Below are 19,831 nucleotides of genomic sequence, written 5' to 3' on the forward strand. Positions count from 1 at the left end.
TTCCTATGGAAACTGGAGGGTCTCAAATGGAAATGGCAGGGAGGAAAGTGCAAAACAAGAGGGAGGAGATGTCTATTTATACAGTGCAGTAAAACTGTGTTGCTTTCTGCCATGGGCCTTTGTAACCAAAGAATATTTGTGTAAGTCCAAAGGACAACCAGAAAAAATCTTTTGGGGGCTATGAAACAGAACTTAGGAGTTGTGACTCAAAAGATTTCCAAGGAGGAGAGGAGAGGTGATGAGGAATTGTGTTGTGTTCTTGTATTAGTCACGTGATCATTCTTAGCATGTTCCCTAGGGTCAGACTGGTGCTAACAGTGGCTAAGAGCCCTTCCTGAGGAAAGAAGCAAAACAAAAAGGAACTGGGCAGAAGTGATACAACTAGAGAGGGTAACTAACCATAGAGGCTCCTATCTTCTATAAGAGACGGGCTACAAGGCAAGATGGACCTGGAATCTGGACTGATAATGGCAGTTTGATGTTCATGTGAATGACCAAATGTCAGAATTCTTTTTAATTACAGTGTACGTAACTTTTAAAGTCTTGACTGTAATACATATTCATATGCTTGTATATTTGTGGGTAGGAGTATATTTGTATAAAGTAAATTTCTCTTTCTCTTAGGATGAAGTATATGAAATCTTCAGCTCGAGTGCTTAGAACCAGAAATGTGCCTTTAAAAATTACATTTGTTTTATTCTATGGTACTGTGGCAAGTTTGAGAAATGAAACAATTGGTGGAGATCTGCAAATGATGGTACATTCAAAGATTACTTTAGACAAAGAAAGATCTATTCTAAGAATGTGAATGTCTTTTGTTTTATAGGTCTCTGGCCATCTGAAGAAGTACTGGCTTACTACTGCCTAAAGCACAGGGAAACATTCAGGTACAGATCTGAACATAAAAAGATATTTTCCAATCTGTTAGTTTTATTGTATTGGCATGGTAAAGATTGCTATGATTTAAGTCTTCAGATTAAATTTAAAATGTTCAAGGTGAAAGCATGTTGCTCTTAACAAAGAATTCTGAGCTGCCTTTGGGTACTAATATTGCACAGCAAGCTTTCTGCTATATGTCAAAGACTTTTGATTTCCACTCAAGGCGTTTTATTTCACTTTGATTTTTGGGAAACAAAAGTGAAGCTTCAATCGATCAGTACTGATTGTGAAGGTCAGGAAAAATAAAAGACATTCTTTAAACCACCATCTGTTGCAAAAGCAAGCAACATATAACCTGATAAAGTACATAATAATTCCTGCATATAGTGATGGAAGAATTTGCGTCTCTATTTAAGTTTTATGAAATATTTTTGAGACATCCTGCAGTTTTGAATGTTCAATTTTTGTTTATTTTTCATATTTTCTAAACTTGTGGAAGACAGGTATCAAACACCCAGTAGTAATGCTGAAAGGTAAAACTGTCCTGCATCCACCTCTGCCCCCTTGAGTATACAGAGCTTTGCACTTGGAAATTCTTATGGTTTCATTGTGTAGGAGAATGAATGAGGTATAACAATACTGCATTTGCAGGCCTAAGTTGTGTTCTGAGGAAGGCTATGAGGGTAATTCCGAGCAAAGCAGCTTGGTGTATGCAAAATCCCACTCTCTGTGTATGCTTGTTTTGGGGAAATTAGAGAAGACCAGGCTGTCCAGTCTATGAATCCTTGCCCTTTACACCAAACCTTTGTTTGCTGCCTCCACTCTGAAGTCAGTTGTCATTGAATTATAGGATCTTTTCTGTTGGAAGGGACCCTTTAAAGGCCATCTAGTCCAACTCCACTGCAATGAACAGGGACACTTATGGTTGCAGCAAGCAGGTTGTTTAGAGTTGGCAGCATGACCTAGAGTGTCTCATCAAAGATGGGGCATCCACCACCTCTCTGTGCAGCCTGTTCCAGTGCTTCACTCACCCTGATTGTAAAGAACTTCTTCATTATAACCAGTCTAAATCTTCCCTCGTTTGAAACCATTTCCCCTTGTCCTATCGCAGGGGACAATATCTGGCTCTAAATCTTGCCCTGGTTTATACAGCCTCATTTTTCCTCCGGCAGCCACCTGAATGAAGCCCACCCCACCAGAGGAGGCAGCTAAGGAACATCTTTTCTTCACTTCTGCTGCTGCTGTGCTATCCTTCTAGAACTTCACCATCCCAGCACACATAGCAGCTTGTACATTCTGTTGTCAGAGACTGTTGGCAGTAAAATTCACAGTGCTAGTCACTGAAGTGTGTTTTCCTGCCTTGGGTAACCAAACCTGCAGTGAGCAGTCAGACTTCCATAGACATAGTCACAGTTTCAATTCCTGAGTTATTGGTGTTCTGCCCCATGAACAGCACAACCAGAGCAGAGTTTCTTATTTTAATTCTCATTTATAAATGTCTGTAAAAAACTGCTAATATGAGAACTTTGCACTTGAGTGGTTTATATGTGTAAACATTTTTGTCTGTATTACGTACATGCAAATTTGGTCCAGAATTCACCAAATCCCACATTGGATGCTTTCTTTGTTTATTTTGATAAATGAAACAAGTGCCTTGTAAATATTGCAACATATAACTTTATGTGTATATAGAGAGATATATGTTATATGTGTAAATACAGATATAACATATATAATCAAAATTTGTGTGAGGAAAAACATAATTATTCTATCTAAACCACAAACTGGAATTTCCCCACAATCTCTTCTTTTAATTCTCACTGGGTTTAGGTACAGCTTGTTCCTTCAGACTGTGCCCATCTTTATTCTCATTTCCATTAAATAAGACAAACAGACATTTTGCAAAGAAAATCTGCAGTCTCAGTAAAATAAATCTATACTACCCAGATGGTGAATGTTAAGTGTGTTGTCATACAGCGTAGTCCAGTGGCCTCATTGAACAAAATATCAGTGCCTATAATCTGGTATCGAGGTCACATCTGAGATGTTCAACTTGCAGTGAGTGGGAAAACGGTATATAGAAATAGATTTTAAATCATGGGTGTTTGAGAGAAGGAGCACCAAAAAGTCTGCCAAGCTGAAATTCCATTTTCTGCCTGTCAAAACTATTTCCGTGGGAACGCTTCTGGCAGCTGTAGCAGTTGCCATAGATTTAGCTGTGAAGCCGTTGTGTTCCCAAACCGAAGCCCTAACCGCTGCCTCACTCGGTTTCGGCGCTTGCTCAGCATCCCTTCCACCCCTCCCTCCTCCCTTTCCCCTCCTCCCTCTCAGGGCGGGCGGGGGCTGTGGAGAACATTCTTTATGACTCCCCATGCAAGCCCCCAGCCAGCACACTCTGTGCACCAAATTATTTTTCACTCTCACATCTTAATAACTGCCTGCTATGGTCTGAGCTAAAAGCAACCTTTTAAGACCATATATTCAACCCTTTGCTTGGGCTCGGCTCGGACTCTTGACACTAACTTCGTTTGGTTTTCTGTGGCTTAACTGTTTGCAGTTCCTTCCTTGTTCCTCACAGTATTGTTTGTAGGTCACTTGTGGTTTTAAGTGCTAATTGAAGGATCAGATTTCTTCACGGGTAATTGTTTTGTGGTATAAACGTGTTTTAAAACTTCTCTGTTTTTAATATCAAAAGGCTTTTGAGCATAACTATCTAGAGCAATATATAAATAATATTAATTTCTCCATTTACTTCTCTAACTGTTTTTGCAAGAATGAATGTGGATTAACATTGTTATCCTTTCCTAACAATTATCTTTCGCTACTCTAGCTAGTTTAGTTCTAAAAGACAGAGCCATTGACAAGGGAAAAAAGGGAACCTTCTCAGATTTTTCAGCTCAGCGGTGGTAATGTTGCACTGAACACTAATGAGGGAACCCCCACTGGTTTGCCTGCTTTGTGACTTTTCTATTTCATAATTATTTTTAAAACGCAAAACGACATGAGGTAGCCCAGTCATGTCTCTACAACTTCCTGGTAGCTCCGTTCTTACTGCAGATGGCAATTTGTTCTTGTAACATATATGTCTCTCTGACCATTTTCATCTAATTTGTATGGGTTCTACCATTTCCTTTCTCTCTTTCAGGGACCTTGCTGTGTGTGAGCTAGGGGGTGGCATGACATGCTTGGCTGGGCTCATGGTAGGTCTTTTCTCAATTCCAATCCCATTCAGAGGAAGAAACAAAAGGAAAAATGTTCCAGTGCCTCCAACTGCTGGGTCAGAGAACTGTCAACAGCCTCAGCTGCGGTCAAGCTGCAGAGTCTTGAGAGACCTTCTAGATTGACTTGCTTTCGTATCATATTGATTTTATGGTTGCCTCGATGAGCAGAAACATTTTACCTCCGTGTAGTCAATATCTCTTGTTGTGACATTCCAGGCCACGTATGGTCTGTCTTTCATTGCCATAGCTGAAGCTTTTTTTTTTTTGCTTTTTTTTTTTTTTTTGCTTTTTTTTTTTTTTTTTCAGATTATAGTCCCATTTGCTAAGATACAGGAATAGCCTGGCGAATCACAGTTGGAGCACCATGATATAGCTGCTAATGTTTTGCCTGCATTATTACACCAACAAACATGATCCAGAGCTCTCAGTAATTAGATTCTTTTGAATTAGATTGGCCATTCAGGAGAGTCGTTCACCATTCTCTGGGTTCTGAGTCATGTATTCAGGAGATATTATGTAGCAGTGCAGTGCATTAGACAAGTTTTTATGTCTCTACAAATAAAAGCATATTGTTACACTGATTGGCATTTGACAAACCTGTCGCTCTTATACAATGTGTCGAGGTTACAGCCCAATGTGCGAGCATGTCAAAGCTCACAAAAAAATTACCCTTACAAAGCCATCTGCCTGCAATGCAAAGTTATATGAAGGGCATCAGGCAGTCAGACAGAAGCAAGCTGAAAGGCAGAGTGACAGCCTTGTATGATGGCTCTACTAGATAAACAGAAGCCCGCAAATGAAAGCCTCTCAGAATACCATCATCCGCTGTCACAATGCAATTACGGAACAGAATGATAGCAAGATAGAGGCTCCCGCAAATGGAATGATAAAAGTATTGACTGATTTGATTGAATGATTAAAATAATGCAGACATAAAATGAAAAAAGATTGAAGATTGTTACAGAGAAATAGGTGAGGAAGCATGATACTGAAGGCTTGTCACTCCTGTCTTCACTTCCACACAGACAAGCATATTTGCTCATTGTTTGCTGTGCTCTTTTTTTCAGGTTGCTATTTCTGCAGATGTCAAAGAAGTTCTGTTAACTGATGGAAATGAAAAGGCCATCAAAAGTATCCTTATTCAGATAGAAAACTGGTTTGTTGTGCTCATTCGTTTTTACTGGCTGAGTAACAATCGATATAAAGACAGACAGTGAGGGGTATATTAAGAAAAAGTCTCCACATAAGTAATTAAAAAAACAGATGGAGAATATCTTGAGCGGAGCTGCAGCTTCCCCCATAATAAATCTGACATTTTCTTGGTTAATTAAAGATGTACATGTTGGTATACATCAGGTATAGTAGTAAATATTTGTCTTATGGTTGAGTGCAGGAGGATTCTGTGTGTGTAAGCTGCAGTTACAGGAGGTATAGCAGTGAATCAAATCATTAGCTCTCCTTCATGTATTCATTTTGCAAGAGAAACTAGGTTTATGGGTGAGGTTTCATGTTTTTCTTCTTTTTTTAAATTATATTCCTTTTCTTTTTTTCTTTTCATATATTAACCTCTTAAAAATGAATCATTTTTATATATTGACATAGTGTATTTTGAAATGCATACTGTCATTTTCGGTATAAGCTAAAACTGCCTACCAATTGCCCATTTAGTGTGCCTAAACAATTATCAATTTATCACACTGTCCCTTGACATAAGATTACAAAACTCCTCTGTCCCATGTAGAAAGTATTTTGGCATATGGCTTATATTATTATATTAGAATAAATTGCTATTATGCCCTTCTAATGTGAGCACATAGTTCAGAAAATTGAACTGTACTTTGGCTAAGCGAGAGAATGAGTGAATGTAATTTGTGGCTACATTAAATATCAGCACAGAACAAGAACAGATATATATAGTGAATACTAATAGCCCTTAGAAATTGAGAGGAAAAAATGGAAGATATCTATTTGCTTTTTTCCTTGGTAATCTTTCTATTTGCATGTTAAGGCAGACCAGTTTTTCAGGTTCTGGCCCCTGCATCATAAGAATTGTTTAGATTTGAGTTTTGTGTGTGTTTGAAAGCCAACATGATGAGTTTTTAATGAAAAAAAAAATTAGTTAAACTATGCTGTGGATTAGGAAAATAGCAATTGCTTATGACTGTTAAATCAGATGTAACAGTGCAATAATGTTGGCTACTACAGCCAAAAGCACTCGAAGGTAACTCAGACAAGTGTAATTGCTTACACTTGCACAATTCCATGGAAATCAAGTGCCAATTCTATCTTTTAATACTTGAAGGAAACCTGATAAAAGTCTCCTTTTTCTTTAAAATTCAAGTTCTCTGTTGTGCTTAAAGGATTCTTATTTTGCTAAAATATAGCTAATAATAGCCTTGAGCTGAGGGGGAAGTACTCACAATTCTGTGCATTTTATACAGCATCTCCTCTCCCAGTCCTTCTTATATGTCATTATGAAAATAAAAAATGTAGGAGACAAAAAGTGTTTCTAAACTAGCCTAAGAAAACAAACAGATGTCTTCTGAAAGCAGAGTTATTTAACAAAAGGTCATTTTACCCACAGGAAGCTTCAGGTGAGCTCAGTAATCATCAAGTCAGCAAATAGCTTGTATAGCAGATTCCACAAACATACCTGAACTTTTTTGGAAATTTAGAAGTCTTCCTTAGGAAGGAAAATGGATGCGTGCTAGAAATACTCAGTAAGTCTCTGGAATTAAGGAAGTTAAAGCACTTTATTTTCTGAAAGAGATACACTAATATAATCCAATCAGCACATCATTGTTTTTTTACAATACGTTGACAAAATATCTTTTATATCTGGAAGTCTTGCGAGAAGTCTTCATCGGCATTCACTCAGTGAATCCCTTTCAGAGGTGTGATTGGTGGAAGGCTCTAACAGGAATTTATTTTTCTTTTTTTAACATTTGGTGCTCTGAAGGCTCGGCATTCAAAATGCTTTTATTGTGTTGGATTCTACAATGGGCTTAATATTAGCAGGGTGCCAAAGTGCAGCAGACTAAGAACTTTACAGTGTAGGGAGAAAGTATTCTTAAAAGCACACAGAATAAAATATATGTTGTGCTCTATGTGTTTTATGGACTTCAATAGTAATTTTATGATCTATTTTATGGTAATTCTCTTTTGCCTTCTTTTGTGTAGTGATTAGCTAGAACAGAAGTTCAGGCTAAATTTCGATCTGTTTCAGCTGCACCAGACTCACGGAAATCAGTATGAATTTTTATTGGAATTGGAATTAGTGCCTGGCTTCAAGTGTCACAGCCTACGGATGATATATATTCTGCTGATTTTTTCTATGGTTGTTGTCTTTTTTAAATTGTTTAGCATACCAAATTAAATTAATGTGGGATAAAATACTGTTTTCTTGTCTAGATTCTGCTCTTCAGGAGCAGTTAATGCCTAGTATTATGCTTTTTATGTAGGTATTATACATTAAAATAATCTCGTTTAAAAATTACTGTTTACATCTTCCCTTTAAATTTCTTAGGAAGCTTAAATTACATGCCAGTCATACTATAATATCCAAAAATTACTTTCCAAAAAGTAAAAGTGGTTGTCAACAAAAAAGAAAAAAATCATTGTCAGAAGCCAGGAAATCACCAAGCAAGCCTGCTAATTATTCTTAATGGGCAAGATGAGCACATTAAGAAACAAATGAATACATCAGTGAAATGTAATTGAAAATCGACCTGGCAATAGTGCATTGCTTCTGAGAATCTGCCTTTGTATTATCATCATCATCATCATAATTATTGTTGTTTTTGTTGTTGTTATCGCTATTCAGTGAGCGTAAGTAATAGCCGTGCTTTGTGAAGTCTCAAGCTTTTGAGGATCTGATTTTTCTTTTAGTTTTTGACATTTTTCACATTATTCTCCATTTCATACTGGCATATGAGGTGTTCATGTGCATGTTATGAATACACATCTGTATTAGGATACGTTATTGAAATATTACAAGCTGATACAATTGATGAATGTGTTAATTTCATATCTTTGTGATTTTAACTGCTACACTGTAAAGTATGCTGCTATATTTTATATTAATCAATGGTCTTATGCACAAGGTTTATGGAATTTTTTAGTGGATATTATAATTTTAGTTACTAAGCGATTGAAACGATTTCATTCTAACTCATCCCTTTTCCTTTTCATTGGCAGATTTTAATTGTTTAGCAGGTCATTCTCACTGCCAAATCAGTGAAATAAAGATGGATGTTCTCACATTTTCATCTTCATTCAAAACTTCAGTGTTGATTTTATCTAAGTTCTTTCATGGTGATTTAAATGAAGACAGTATTAAGAAAAAAGGAAAAATGTGGATGTTTACATCAAATATTGAAGATTTACCGAGCCAATTATCAAATTCATTCCTCTTGGAAATTTTGGGTGATATTCATCCAGTTACAAAATTTTCAATTTAAGTCATTTCTATGACAGATTTCTGCAGAACACTGAAAGAAAGCATCTCTATGCTCATCATCACAGCCATGTCTGAAAGTACCATTCATGTTTGTAAAAAATTGTCTCTCATGTCAGAGAGGCTGTGTGCCTTCTGCCTTAGCTCTGTTTCACACCATGCAGCAGTGGCTTAAACCACAGTCTAGAAGCATCAATAATACAAAACATTGTTGCAGTGCACTATAATGCCCATTAAAATATAGTGTATGGATCTTTCAGCAGTCATGGGAAATTTAGGTTAAAAAGGTCACGTTCAAGCCTGAATGCCTGAAGATACAGGCTTATAAAGTATTTTTAAAAAGCTGGTGTTAACATGGTTATAACAATTATTAATAGTTTTGCCCATTCATATAATTTAAGTGAAGTATAGCTAATTTCTCAGTAACGTCACTGCTACCTCCACTAAAAAACCAGCATGCTTTGCTCATGGAATTATCTATGCCTTCCTTTTGCTTCACAGGTATTGACCATGTATTACTACTTGCCAGTGCACATTATGGAAAAGATTTAAAAGGCATGTACGAAGTCCAGAGATTTGTTTCACAGAATCACAGAATGACCCGGGTTGGAAGGGACCTCAATGATCATGTAGTTAAACCATGCTTAAACCATTCCTCTGTCATTTCATCTCTAATTTTTAGCTTCACAAACTATCAGTTGTCTTTTCTTCCACATTGTTTGGATGTGGATTTTCCTAAAATATTATATCTTAAATGGTCAACAATTTTAGGAAGCCCCATTAGGAGATTCCAGCATAACAAAGAAAATGTTACATTAGTCCTTTTTTTAAAGCAGTCTGACATTAGTGTTCAGTTGTCTTAAAAAAGCACTTGCATCCAACATATTTTGCACACTTAGAAATATCCTCCTCATTCACATCATGTTTCCTGTATTTCACCTAAGAGAGAACAATCAGTGAGGTATTTATCAAAGTTGTCCCTTGAAGGTAAGTTTTTGTACTTGAGAGTGAACCGTTCATCTGTGTATGGATTCACACTGGATGCCAGTTAATGTTCTCACAATTTCTTGGTTAGTTGCTACACCTTTTACTTGCCAGTGGCTTCTTGCTAACTACAAATGATTGATTATGAAGGTTATCTTCCTAGGTGTAGGTGACTGAACTCTGCTCCCTTTGATATTTTTTCATTGAAAGCTCTTGCACTTGCCTGCCAATGTGGCTATCTGAATTTGTTACCTGTCTTCCAGTCTGAAAGAGGCAGAAGCATGAAGCTGAGGGACTCTTACAGTGCTTATGGAGAACAAAAGGCGTTTGTTGCATTATGTTCTCCTTTGTGGCAGTTCCACACCTTTCTCAAGAAAGCAAAGGAACTAGAAATTCCCTTGCCTACTGGTGAAGGTGCTCCTGATACGTGCTGGATTTCATACAGACAGAGTCAGGAATAAAGGTACATAATTTGTGGCAGTACTGGACCTCAAAACCAAAAGCTTCCAAAGCCTCCTTGCTGTGATCTAGTGGTACAGTTGAAAGCAGCACCAACTAAACTGCAAAGTCAGCATGCTAAGAAATTTCTGTAATTCTTATAGTTGTGCATAATAATTCCTTTTAAATATAAGTAAGATGGGGAAATCTTTTTCAGCATCTTCTATACCTACATTGCTAGCAGTTCTGGAAATAGAAGTGTTAATGGAAGAACATTGAATAGAGGTGGGCAACAGGAGCAAGAGGCTGGGTAGATTTATGGCAGTGAAACCAGAGTAGCATTATGAAACTTATGCCTCTGCACAGACTATTAACACAGTTTGAAGACCAAATAGATTAAAGACATTATGAAGATATTACTGATGTAATAAAATATTTTTGATTATTTTTATTATTGCTCTAGTATTGTTTATAATTCTTAACAAATACACTACAGATGTAGGTGACATCATCAGAAGAAACATAACTTCAGGAGCATTTAAGACTCAGAAAGTGTCAAGCTGGTAAGGTACTTCTACTGTGTTTTGTGGATTCTTGCATGTAATTGTATATTTAATTTAAATGTGAAATGTATAAATTTGTGATGTATTAATTACATTGACATAGGTGTTTACAGCAAGAATACATATGCATTATGGCTTAAGTGATGCCAGACAGAAATCTGGAAGTATTAAAAATCAACTCAGTTGTTTCCAAGGGTTTTCTCTGGTGCGTGAACATTGTAGAGGCCCAGAGAGTTTGGTTTCCTATCATGTCCAAAACCCTTCCTGATCCACCCTAAAATTGATGCCACTGAAGTGAGCTATTAACTATTTCCCTGGCATGGTAGGGCCTGGAAACAGAGGAGAATGTGAAGATCATTCATTTTTTCTAATATTTAAAAAGCAAATTTTAAAGCTCTTCATATTTGAGATAAAGAGTTGTGAAAAAGCATGTGCTCAGAGGTGGCCACCTAAGATGAAATAGTGCATGTGTCTGCCTAAAAATTCACTTTTCTTTCTTTTTCTTTTTTTCTTTAAAGGATTCTTATTCCAGAAGAAGGGTTCTCAGTTTTATCAAAGAGGCTAAAGTAAAGCTGAAAAGTGGCTAAAAAAAGCCAACTTGTTAGAACAGAATAAGCTTATTAATTTAGAGGGCTAAGCGCATACAATTTCAATGGCCATAATTCACATAATTTATTCTATGCTTATGTAGCCGTTCTATGTAGGGAAATTCTTTTAATTGAGTCCTTAGGAAAATGCTGCCTTTGTTGAGGTACATGTGAATAGAACTCAGAGAGATATCTGTGCATCCTGGTACTTGCTTCCCAAATAGACAAATATCATAAGAGTCCAGGAATAGTCTTTGAGGCTCCATGTACTGAACACTTGTGAGCAACTTCAGACCTGTGCAGTACATCTCTGCAGAAGCTTAGATTTTGTTGGTTTCCAATTACCATCTACTTTGTATAAGATTTCAGATTTCATCCCTTGTCAGGACTTCAAACCTGGTCTTTTAGATATCAATCAAAAGCACATTTTCTACCCTGTCCTCATTTACATTTATCTAATGCTTAAGGTCATTTGTGATCATTTGAGTGTATTTCAGCATATGGAATCAGTGAATAATAGATTTTGGCTTCACGCTGTGAAGAAAGATTGTGTTTTTACAAGACGTGATGTTGTTTACTGGGTGTTAATAATCACTAATTAATAAACATATCTAGACTTTATAAAATATTGCACTATAAGGAGTAAAAATGTCAAGTGTTTAACTTATTGAGTGCAATGGATTTGGGGCTGTTGTTTGCAGAAAAATAATTAAATTTAAAAATCAAATGAAGTACTATATAAAAATATGAGGTTCTCATAATAAAATTTAGTTTGATTTTTTTACTTCTGAAGACTTTTCTAGGTTCGTTGTAGCATTGTTAATTCTTAAAAGTGTTCTAATAAACAGTGACCATCATTCAACCTTTATTATACACATTAATAGTTGCTTTCTCATGTGAAAATTAAGGTTTTTACGTTAGGCTATTTGTTAAGTGCTAATTGGTGAATCAATCCTTCAGATTCAGTGATGATGATGACAGTAACAAAGTTATTTGATCACACCTTGAGGCCTTGAAGAAAATTAAAAGGCTGATATAATAGCTGACATATTACTATAACTCTGACTCTTCCTACTACCCCAAACCTGGAGGTTGAATACTAAAAAAACACCATACAATATAATGTTTTATATGAAAGAAAGCAACACTGTCAAGCAGAGTGACATTAAGTGACTTCTTTTACGTTGTTTAGAGCTAGCAGGCTCTAAATGGTTCATTTAAGTGACATACTTCAACATTAATTTAATCTGGAGTAGGCGCTATGTGTTCCTCACTCTTAAGTGCCATTTAAACAGTGTCCAATGAAAATTATAGTATTATAACATATAAAAAATATTAGGCCCTTCTCACTGCATCTCCTTCTCACTTTGGGATCTTATACTCTTTTGCTTGAACCAGGAGTGCAAAATATCAGCAGGACATTCAGCTATGACATTTCAGGCATTCAAATCCAGGCCTGGAAGATTTGCCTAAAAATGTGTAACACAAAAAGAAGCAATCCATTATCAGTCGAATGAAGTTAGCTTAGGACAACCTGCCATACATTTATTTATTTAGATTTATACAAAATACAACAAATTAGCACTTATCTAGCTCTCTGCCAACTCTTGATTGTTGTTTAAAAGTACAGCAATGTAAGCCAATCTGGCAGTTTGACATATTATGTGTTGTAATAATAGATAGTTAGTAAACAGTATACTTCAGCAATGGTTATGGAATTCTATGCTTATTTTTAGCTTCGAGTAATATAGTCAGAATTCCTTGCTAATGCTTACTGGGAATAGGTACATAAAAAACACCAAATTACTAGTCATGATTTGCCATAGGGAAGTCAATTATTAATATTGTGTAGAGGTTTGATAATTTTTGTTTTTCTAACAGTTGAGAAATTATCCTTGAACCATTTCAAGTTTCTGCCATAACTTAGCCTGTTATCAGTTATCCTGATAGCAGTCATTGTAGCATCAGTTATTAGTAGTGCAACGTGCATGGCACGTTTGCTTTGAACATGTCTACCACAATCAAATTGTGAATAACATTTATGGAATCTCTGCTCTTTTTCTTCCTTTTTCATGTGAAAATCTCAATGAAATAGGGATTTATGTTGTAGAATTTTGAAAAATCGTTGTTATTACATATGACACAATGGAAAAGCTTTATCAAAGAGAAGGCTTTGCAATATATTCTAAAGGTTAACAGCCTTTTTTATTCTCATCTACCAGGGAGATTGTTCTTCCACCAGACTCCCTTTTCCGAGAAGAGTGATTGTTAAGAACAAAATTTGTATACTTACTGCTGATACAGTACTCTTAGGAGTTTATATATTTATTGCCTAAATGCAAAGGAGTTTTAGGCATAGACAAGTCTAGTCTAAGCTGCTAAGAACTGGTCCAGAGAGATTACATTTCACATTGGTATAAGTACATACAACAGTGAGAGGAACGCGTGTTGCATGATGCACTACTTGATTTATTTAGTAGTAATGTATCATGCACTCTTTGCTCATCTTATAGAAAGCATTAGAACTCACTCCAAAATATATATGTATATATTAATATGCATATATATATATATATATATATATAATTTATATATTTATATGTAAATACACACATACATATATATATATATACACATATAAGTAACTGAAAGTGAACTTTTTACCAACTATAAAATTCCAGTAATTTTCCAGGCAACGGGAGTTCCAGATATGGTCTGGGAGTGCCTCATTGTCCCACCTCACTGCACTTGTAACAAAGACAAAAACACATTGCTGATTTATCCTGAGATCATAAAGTGACCCAAGGAGTTGCACCACCACAGGTCTCAACAGCATAGCCATGATTCCATTCTTCTATTAATTACTTCTTTTTCTGTAACTGCCAGCATGTGAATATTTTAATCTTACTGCAACGCTCTTCCAATAAACCAGCTTTCTAACTGTTCTAATTTCAGTGAGTTGTGCAACAAGTTCTATCAACAAAGATTACTATATTTTCAGTCATCTAATCAATGTGTTGCTAAATTCAAACTTTTTGATGTATATTTATTGAATTGTGTTTGTCAGTTTCATAACCCTACAGGAAATTTCTTTGAACTGCTTCTTCAGTCTCCCTGTGTGATGTTCTTGCATACACAGCAAGGAGGAGGCTGCCAGAAGAATAGTTTCCTGCCCTTTTGTCACAGTGCTTCTGGTCACTGCTGCCTTCATTTGATAATTTTATATATGTGTGGGAAGAAACAATGTCCATTTGTTGGTGCCCATTGTGTATTTGTAGCTCTCTATCAGAGAAAATTCAACTCAAGTGGAGGCCATTCCACACCTCTGATCATATTTGCCCTTTTCTGTTTCTTTCCTGGTTTCAGACTAGTGCCGTTCAGATTAAGGTAAAAAGTATTGCATTAAAAATGTATGCAAATTATATATCAGTGGCAAAAGTAGTCTTTCTGTTCCTCATCTAAAAATACCTAACGGTGATCGGCTTTTTTACTGTACTTGGGCAGTCTTGTAATGTTTTATGATACTGTTATAAAATAAGGAGCTTTCTGGTAATTATAATTTTCCTGCATTTCCTTTATGAAGCTGGGATTATTTTTTCTTTTTTTTCTCTTTGCATTTATCCATACAGAATTTCATCTGCCATTTTATTGTCCCAAACCTCAGTTTCATCCTTCTGCCGTTCTTTACAGCCTGCTCTTTTCCTTACTACCTTGAATAACCTCATAGTGTCAGCAAACTTTGCCACTTCAGTGCTCCTCAGCTGTAAACATGTTAAATAGAACAGGTCCCAGGGAAACTCTGCGGATTATCTCCCTCCATTGTGAGAACTGACCATTTACTACTATTCTGTTTCCTGTCTTTTGTTCCATTCTTTAGCCCTGCCAGGACTCTTATCCCATGGCTGTCTACTTTCCTTAAAAGTTGTTGGTGAGGGTTTTCTCCAGTAGTCCTTTGGAATCAGAAGCAGCCTGTCCTACCCAGTATCACCCTCATCTCAATACTTGTTGACCTCTTTTAAGAATTCCTGAAGTTCTGTAAAGCAGGACTTCTTTTTAAGGAAGACATTTTTCATCATAAAGGAGTTCTGTGATGAAAGTGTCTTCAGTTTCTTCTACAGTTTGTGCACAAAGAATTAATTTCATCTCTCTGAAATGGTGCTATCCTCTGTGAGTTCTCATTCTATGTCATGATCATTAGCTGGCAGGAAGATTTAGAGCAAAAGAGGAATACTGTCAGTATTGTTTGTCTGACTGAATTTTTAAAGTCTATGGTCTTTCCTTCATTTGGATGCAATTTCAGCTTTGGAGGGATGATATTCTGCTTCTCATAGTTTTATTACTGTTTGACAGTATAACCTGACTTTCACTGACTTCCAACCTTGAGGTTTTTTTGGTGGTGGTTTTTTGTTTGTTTGATTGTTTTTTGTTTGTTTGGTGTATCCTACCATTTGTGTAGGCTTAATAAAATTGCAGTTTATTTTAAATCATTTTGTAGCTTTGTCTATCACCTTTATGTGACCAGGTAAGAATTTCTGAACAGAACAAAAGGGAAAATTAGCAAGATTTGTTTATATAATTCTATATGATAAGATAAAAGGTATCTACTATCTTAAAGTATAGCATGACATTGTTTTAATTCATTCTCATTTAAATTCTCAGTACATTTTATTATGCTCTTTTCTTAGCTTTAAGAGCACAACTGTGGCAAAGATGTTCTTGTATTTTCTTGGGTTGGACAGGAAGGTTGGATGGAGACCATTGGTATAAGAAAACTTGTGTCTTTCTTCCTAGATCTTAAAAGGAAAATATCAATGAGATGTTAGAATCTAAAGGTTATTTTTGTTTGTTTCCTTTTTTATTTTTTTTATTGTTATGCCCTTTTGTATTTCCATACTTTTTAGTAAATCTTTACATCATGTTCCCTTGTTCATGGTGTTACCATTGTACCTTTGTCTGTTCTTCATGATCTTCCTTGGCTCTGCCTCAGTAGACAATCAAGTACTTTCTACACACTTTTCTCCTTCATAGGTGCTCTCTGCTAATTTTTGCCACAGACATAGGAAAGTTAGGACAAACTTTAAATTTTGACAAAATGGTGATTATGGTGTCATCTTTGCTTATTTCATTAATGTTCTGTAAATATTCAATTATTCAAACGCTAAACATGTTATTGAAAATGAAAGGGAAAGAGGCATAAGAGTGAATCGGGATTCAGAAATGAGAGTTGAAGGGCTCTGTTTACTTGTCAAAAAAAGACTTGATTGTTAAGAAATGAATTGATTTTCATCTGAAAGTCTCATGTGGGGAAAAAAAAAAACACAAAACCTTTAATAGAAGATCACTGTATAATGTACCTCACAAATACCTAACAAGATGTAGAAATTAAAGCTAAACAAATTCAGTCAAGAAAAAAAAAAGAGTTTTGGTAGAGAATGATACATCTTGCCATGGGAAGTGGTAGTTTCTGAGATAATGAGTGCAGTTCTTAAACATGTATTAATTTCCCAAGATATACGGGCTTGATGGAGCAACTTGAAATCTTAGATGGTTGTAATTGTCCCTTTTGCCCTCAGAATCTGAGCACCTGTGAATTGCATAGCCTCTGCTGTTTCAAACTATTTCCCCCATTCAGTCCTTCTGGGCCCTTCCTAATTCAATGTGTTTTTTTTTCTCGTTCTTTTGATTCTCCTCCCCATATTCATGGATAGACTATTTTCCATGGGCCAAGAAACTGTCTTCCTTCATATTTTTACTCAAAAACCCGGTTTTTACAAAGCTTGCACTCACTGATCTTAGCAGTGCTGGGTGTGCTTATGCTGTCTTGTATTTTGAAATGATGCATTTAATTAATAATAAAATATTATACCGTAATAAAATACTCTATCATGTCAGTCTGGATCAGAATGTAAGAACCATCCATTTTGTGCATAATGAACTACATGAAACTTGCTAAAAACTGTAGTCAGTCTCCTAAATGAAGAGTGATTTAGAATTTATTGATACAGAGGACAGAAAGAAAAAGGTAATTTCACAAGCACTGGTGTTGGTAATTTTTTATTAATAACATTTTTATACAAGATATTCTCCCTTATTTAATATTTTAATTATGCTGAGTGATGCGTTGTGATGTGTCTGCAAAATGGAAATCTTTTTTTCTGACACATTTATACCCAGTGTATTTATTATGCTCCCAAAACTTAGTAACAGCAAAACTGTGAGTGTTTGGATTGGTTGCTCTTATAACATTTAACATTTATTAATATTCCCATCTGAATTTTATCAAAATACGTGGGTCACTCCAAAAATAATGTGTCCTATTTATTTCCATGGAAACTACAACAGATGCAAAGAGTGCAAAAATGTTATTAGAGCAAATTCTCAGCTACAAAACACTATTCTTCACAGTCACCACCATTAGCTGTGCATTTTCACCAGCAGTGAACAAGAGCCTGCATGCCATGCTCATAAAATTCTGCCCCAGTGGAAGCAGCTACTGTGACTTCTGCTGAAATGCACTACCCATCACCCCACTGTGCTCACATCGGCTGTTTGGTTTCCATAAACATTCAGCAAGCATCATTAAATGTCGGTGGGTGGCATTCAGTGACACACCTTTCTTTCATCCATACTTCCATGTCAGAAGCCATTGTGTCAGACTGCCCATCTGCTGCCATCTATTACATGGCAGCAACATGTAATGGGATATTGATGGGAAGGTTCAACCTCTACATCTGTACCACCAACATCTGCCTCAGGTGTCATGTGCCAACATACTAAATAAGGAGGCATTACTTACAGAGCAGCCTTTGTATGTTGTTTAGGTACTTTCAGAACGAGGAAAAAGAGGAGCTTTTTTATTTTTTAAATCTGTTTTTTTTTTTTTTAAAGTCCATTTTTAAAACACAACTTCTAGGTAGGAAGTCCAAGATTGTGGTGTTTGTTTGTGTTTTGGTTTTGTGGGTCTTTTGTTATTTGGTTGGTTGGTTTTTTATTAGGTTTGTTGTTTGGTGTTTGTTTTTTTTTTTCTTTCATTTTTGTTACTGCATTAGCGTGATGAGGCTTCACCATGAATTGTTACAAGCACTGTATGAACATGTATCAAAAAGGCAATTTCAGTTAGAAAATCTATGGCCTAAGACTAGGGATAAATATTGTGAGGAAGGATAACGAGGATACCTGTAGTCAGCATGATAGACAAGGGTTGAGGCACAAGAGTAGCCTAACCTCTTTCTAGTTTTTGTAGGCACTATTTTAAAGGAGAATTTCAAGGATAATGGAGTAAGTTTGTTACTGTTTGTGGATAACAGAGTGGAAGAAAATTGTAAAGGTGCTTCCTTGAAAAGCTAAGTGGAAAATGTAGGCTGACATTAGGGCTGATTAAAGAAGGAACTTGTTCTTTCAATATTGAATGAGAGATAGCAAATAGGGAAGTGAACTTTTGTGAAGCATTTGAAAGACAAGATTTGCAACTTACCTGGAAAAATACAAAGAGAAAGGTGACAAGATCATGGTTATAGGCAAGAAAAACAATCTTTGCAGCAGCTTACTGAATAAATATTAATAGGGAAAGACTGCATTTTCCAAGGGAGAACAGTATTGTAATGTTAAGATGTTCATGATGGTGACATGGTCAAAAGTTAAAGTGGAGAGGGTAGACAGGAGACTTCTAAGACATGCTATGCAAAGAAAATTGTCAAAATCTGAGCAGAGTTGAAGTTTATATATATAGGGGAGGGTCAAAACTAAATCTAGATTATAGACTGTAATTAATTACTATATCCCTAGGGATAAAGAAATGGAGGTAACAATGAAGCCTTGCAATGAGCTTCTCACTCACTGAGGCTTTGAAGAAAGCTGTTATAAGTCTAGATACCCTGTAGTACAGAATTGAGTAGTGGGATTTTCATTTATGGATGAGAAAACCCAGAAGTAACATTCAGAGGAAGATGATGTTGAGATGAGGCACTGCAAAATTATCAGTAATATGGGAAATTTCCATCAGCAATTGTACATATTGCATTCAAACTGTGTAGAACTGTGAGAGGAAAGGAAGAATGATTGATGTTGGTTACCTGTGGTTTGAAGTTTAACCTTAATCTCTTGATACCAGTTATGCATTGTGGAGGATGAAATAATGGATAAGAATACAGAGCAAAGTGAGAGAGCTGAACTTAGAAAGGCAGAAGATAGAAGAAGATGGAGAAATAAGAACAGCCTAATAAAAAAATAAAGACAGGGAAATGATAGCAGAAAATTTGAAAGACTCCAGAGGAGTTGTAATGATAGGTATACGCATCACCTCTGTCAGTAGTTAATATCCATCTTTTTGATCTTTGTACAAAACTGAGTAATCTCAAACAAAGATCAAGACGTGGAGAAACATCCTCGTGATGCCTTTTGTTAATGTGTTAATGAACATGCTTGGTTAATGTCATAGAAAAAAGTCACATAAATCCCTAGACAGTCTTTTACCTGAAACAGTATACATACCAATGATAATACTTTTCAAAACTGAAACCTAAATTAAAATATGAAAAGAAGAGGTGGGTAGAGAGTGGTACTAGGTAGATGTTCTTCTGCTAACTGGGGCATTTAAAAAAAATCTTTATTGTAACTATTCATATAGTTTGAAGCAAGGCAGGCTCTCGTGTCTTTTGTCCTTTCTTCTAATTTTGATTTTTTGTCTGTATTTGCACAATGTCT

The 19,831-nt window shown here is 35.9% G+C and overlaps 1 protein-coding gene across 2 annotated transcripts in view; it reads left to right on the forward strand.

Moving 5' to 3' along the window:
- CAMKMT (calmodulin-lysine N-methyltransferase) overlaps nt 1–19,831 on the forward strand; it is a 175,492-nt gene that overhangs the window by 132,299 nt on the left and 23,362 nt on the right. For both annotated transcript variants that reach the window (XM_015857439.1, XM_015857440.2), the window contains exons 4-7: nt 827–887; nt 4,025–4,079; nt 5,168–5,231; nt 10,475–10,541. In XM_015857439.1, the coding sequence (XP_015712925.1) occupies nt 827–887; nt 4,025–4,079; nt 5,168–5,231; nt 10,475–10,541 (247 nt within the window). The remainder of the gene's footprint in view (nt 1–826; nt 888–4,024; nt 4,080–5,167; nt 5,232–10,474; nt 10,542–19,831) is intronic.

This window comes from Coturnix japonica, chromosome 3, assembly GCF_001577835.2.
Source record: "Coturnix japonica isolate 7356 chromosome 3, Coturnix japonica 2.1, whole genome shotgun sequence".
NCBI classification, from domain to species: Eukaryota; Metazoa; Chordata; class Aves; order Galliformes; family Phasianidae; genus Coturnix; species Coturnix japonica.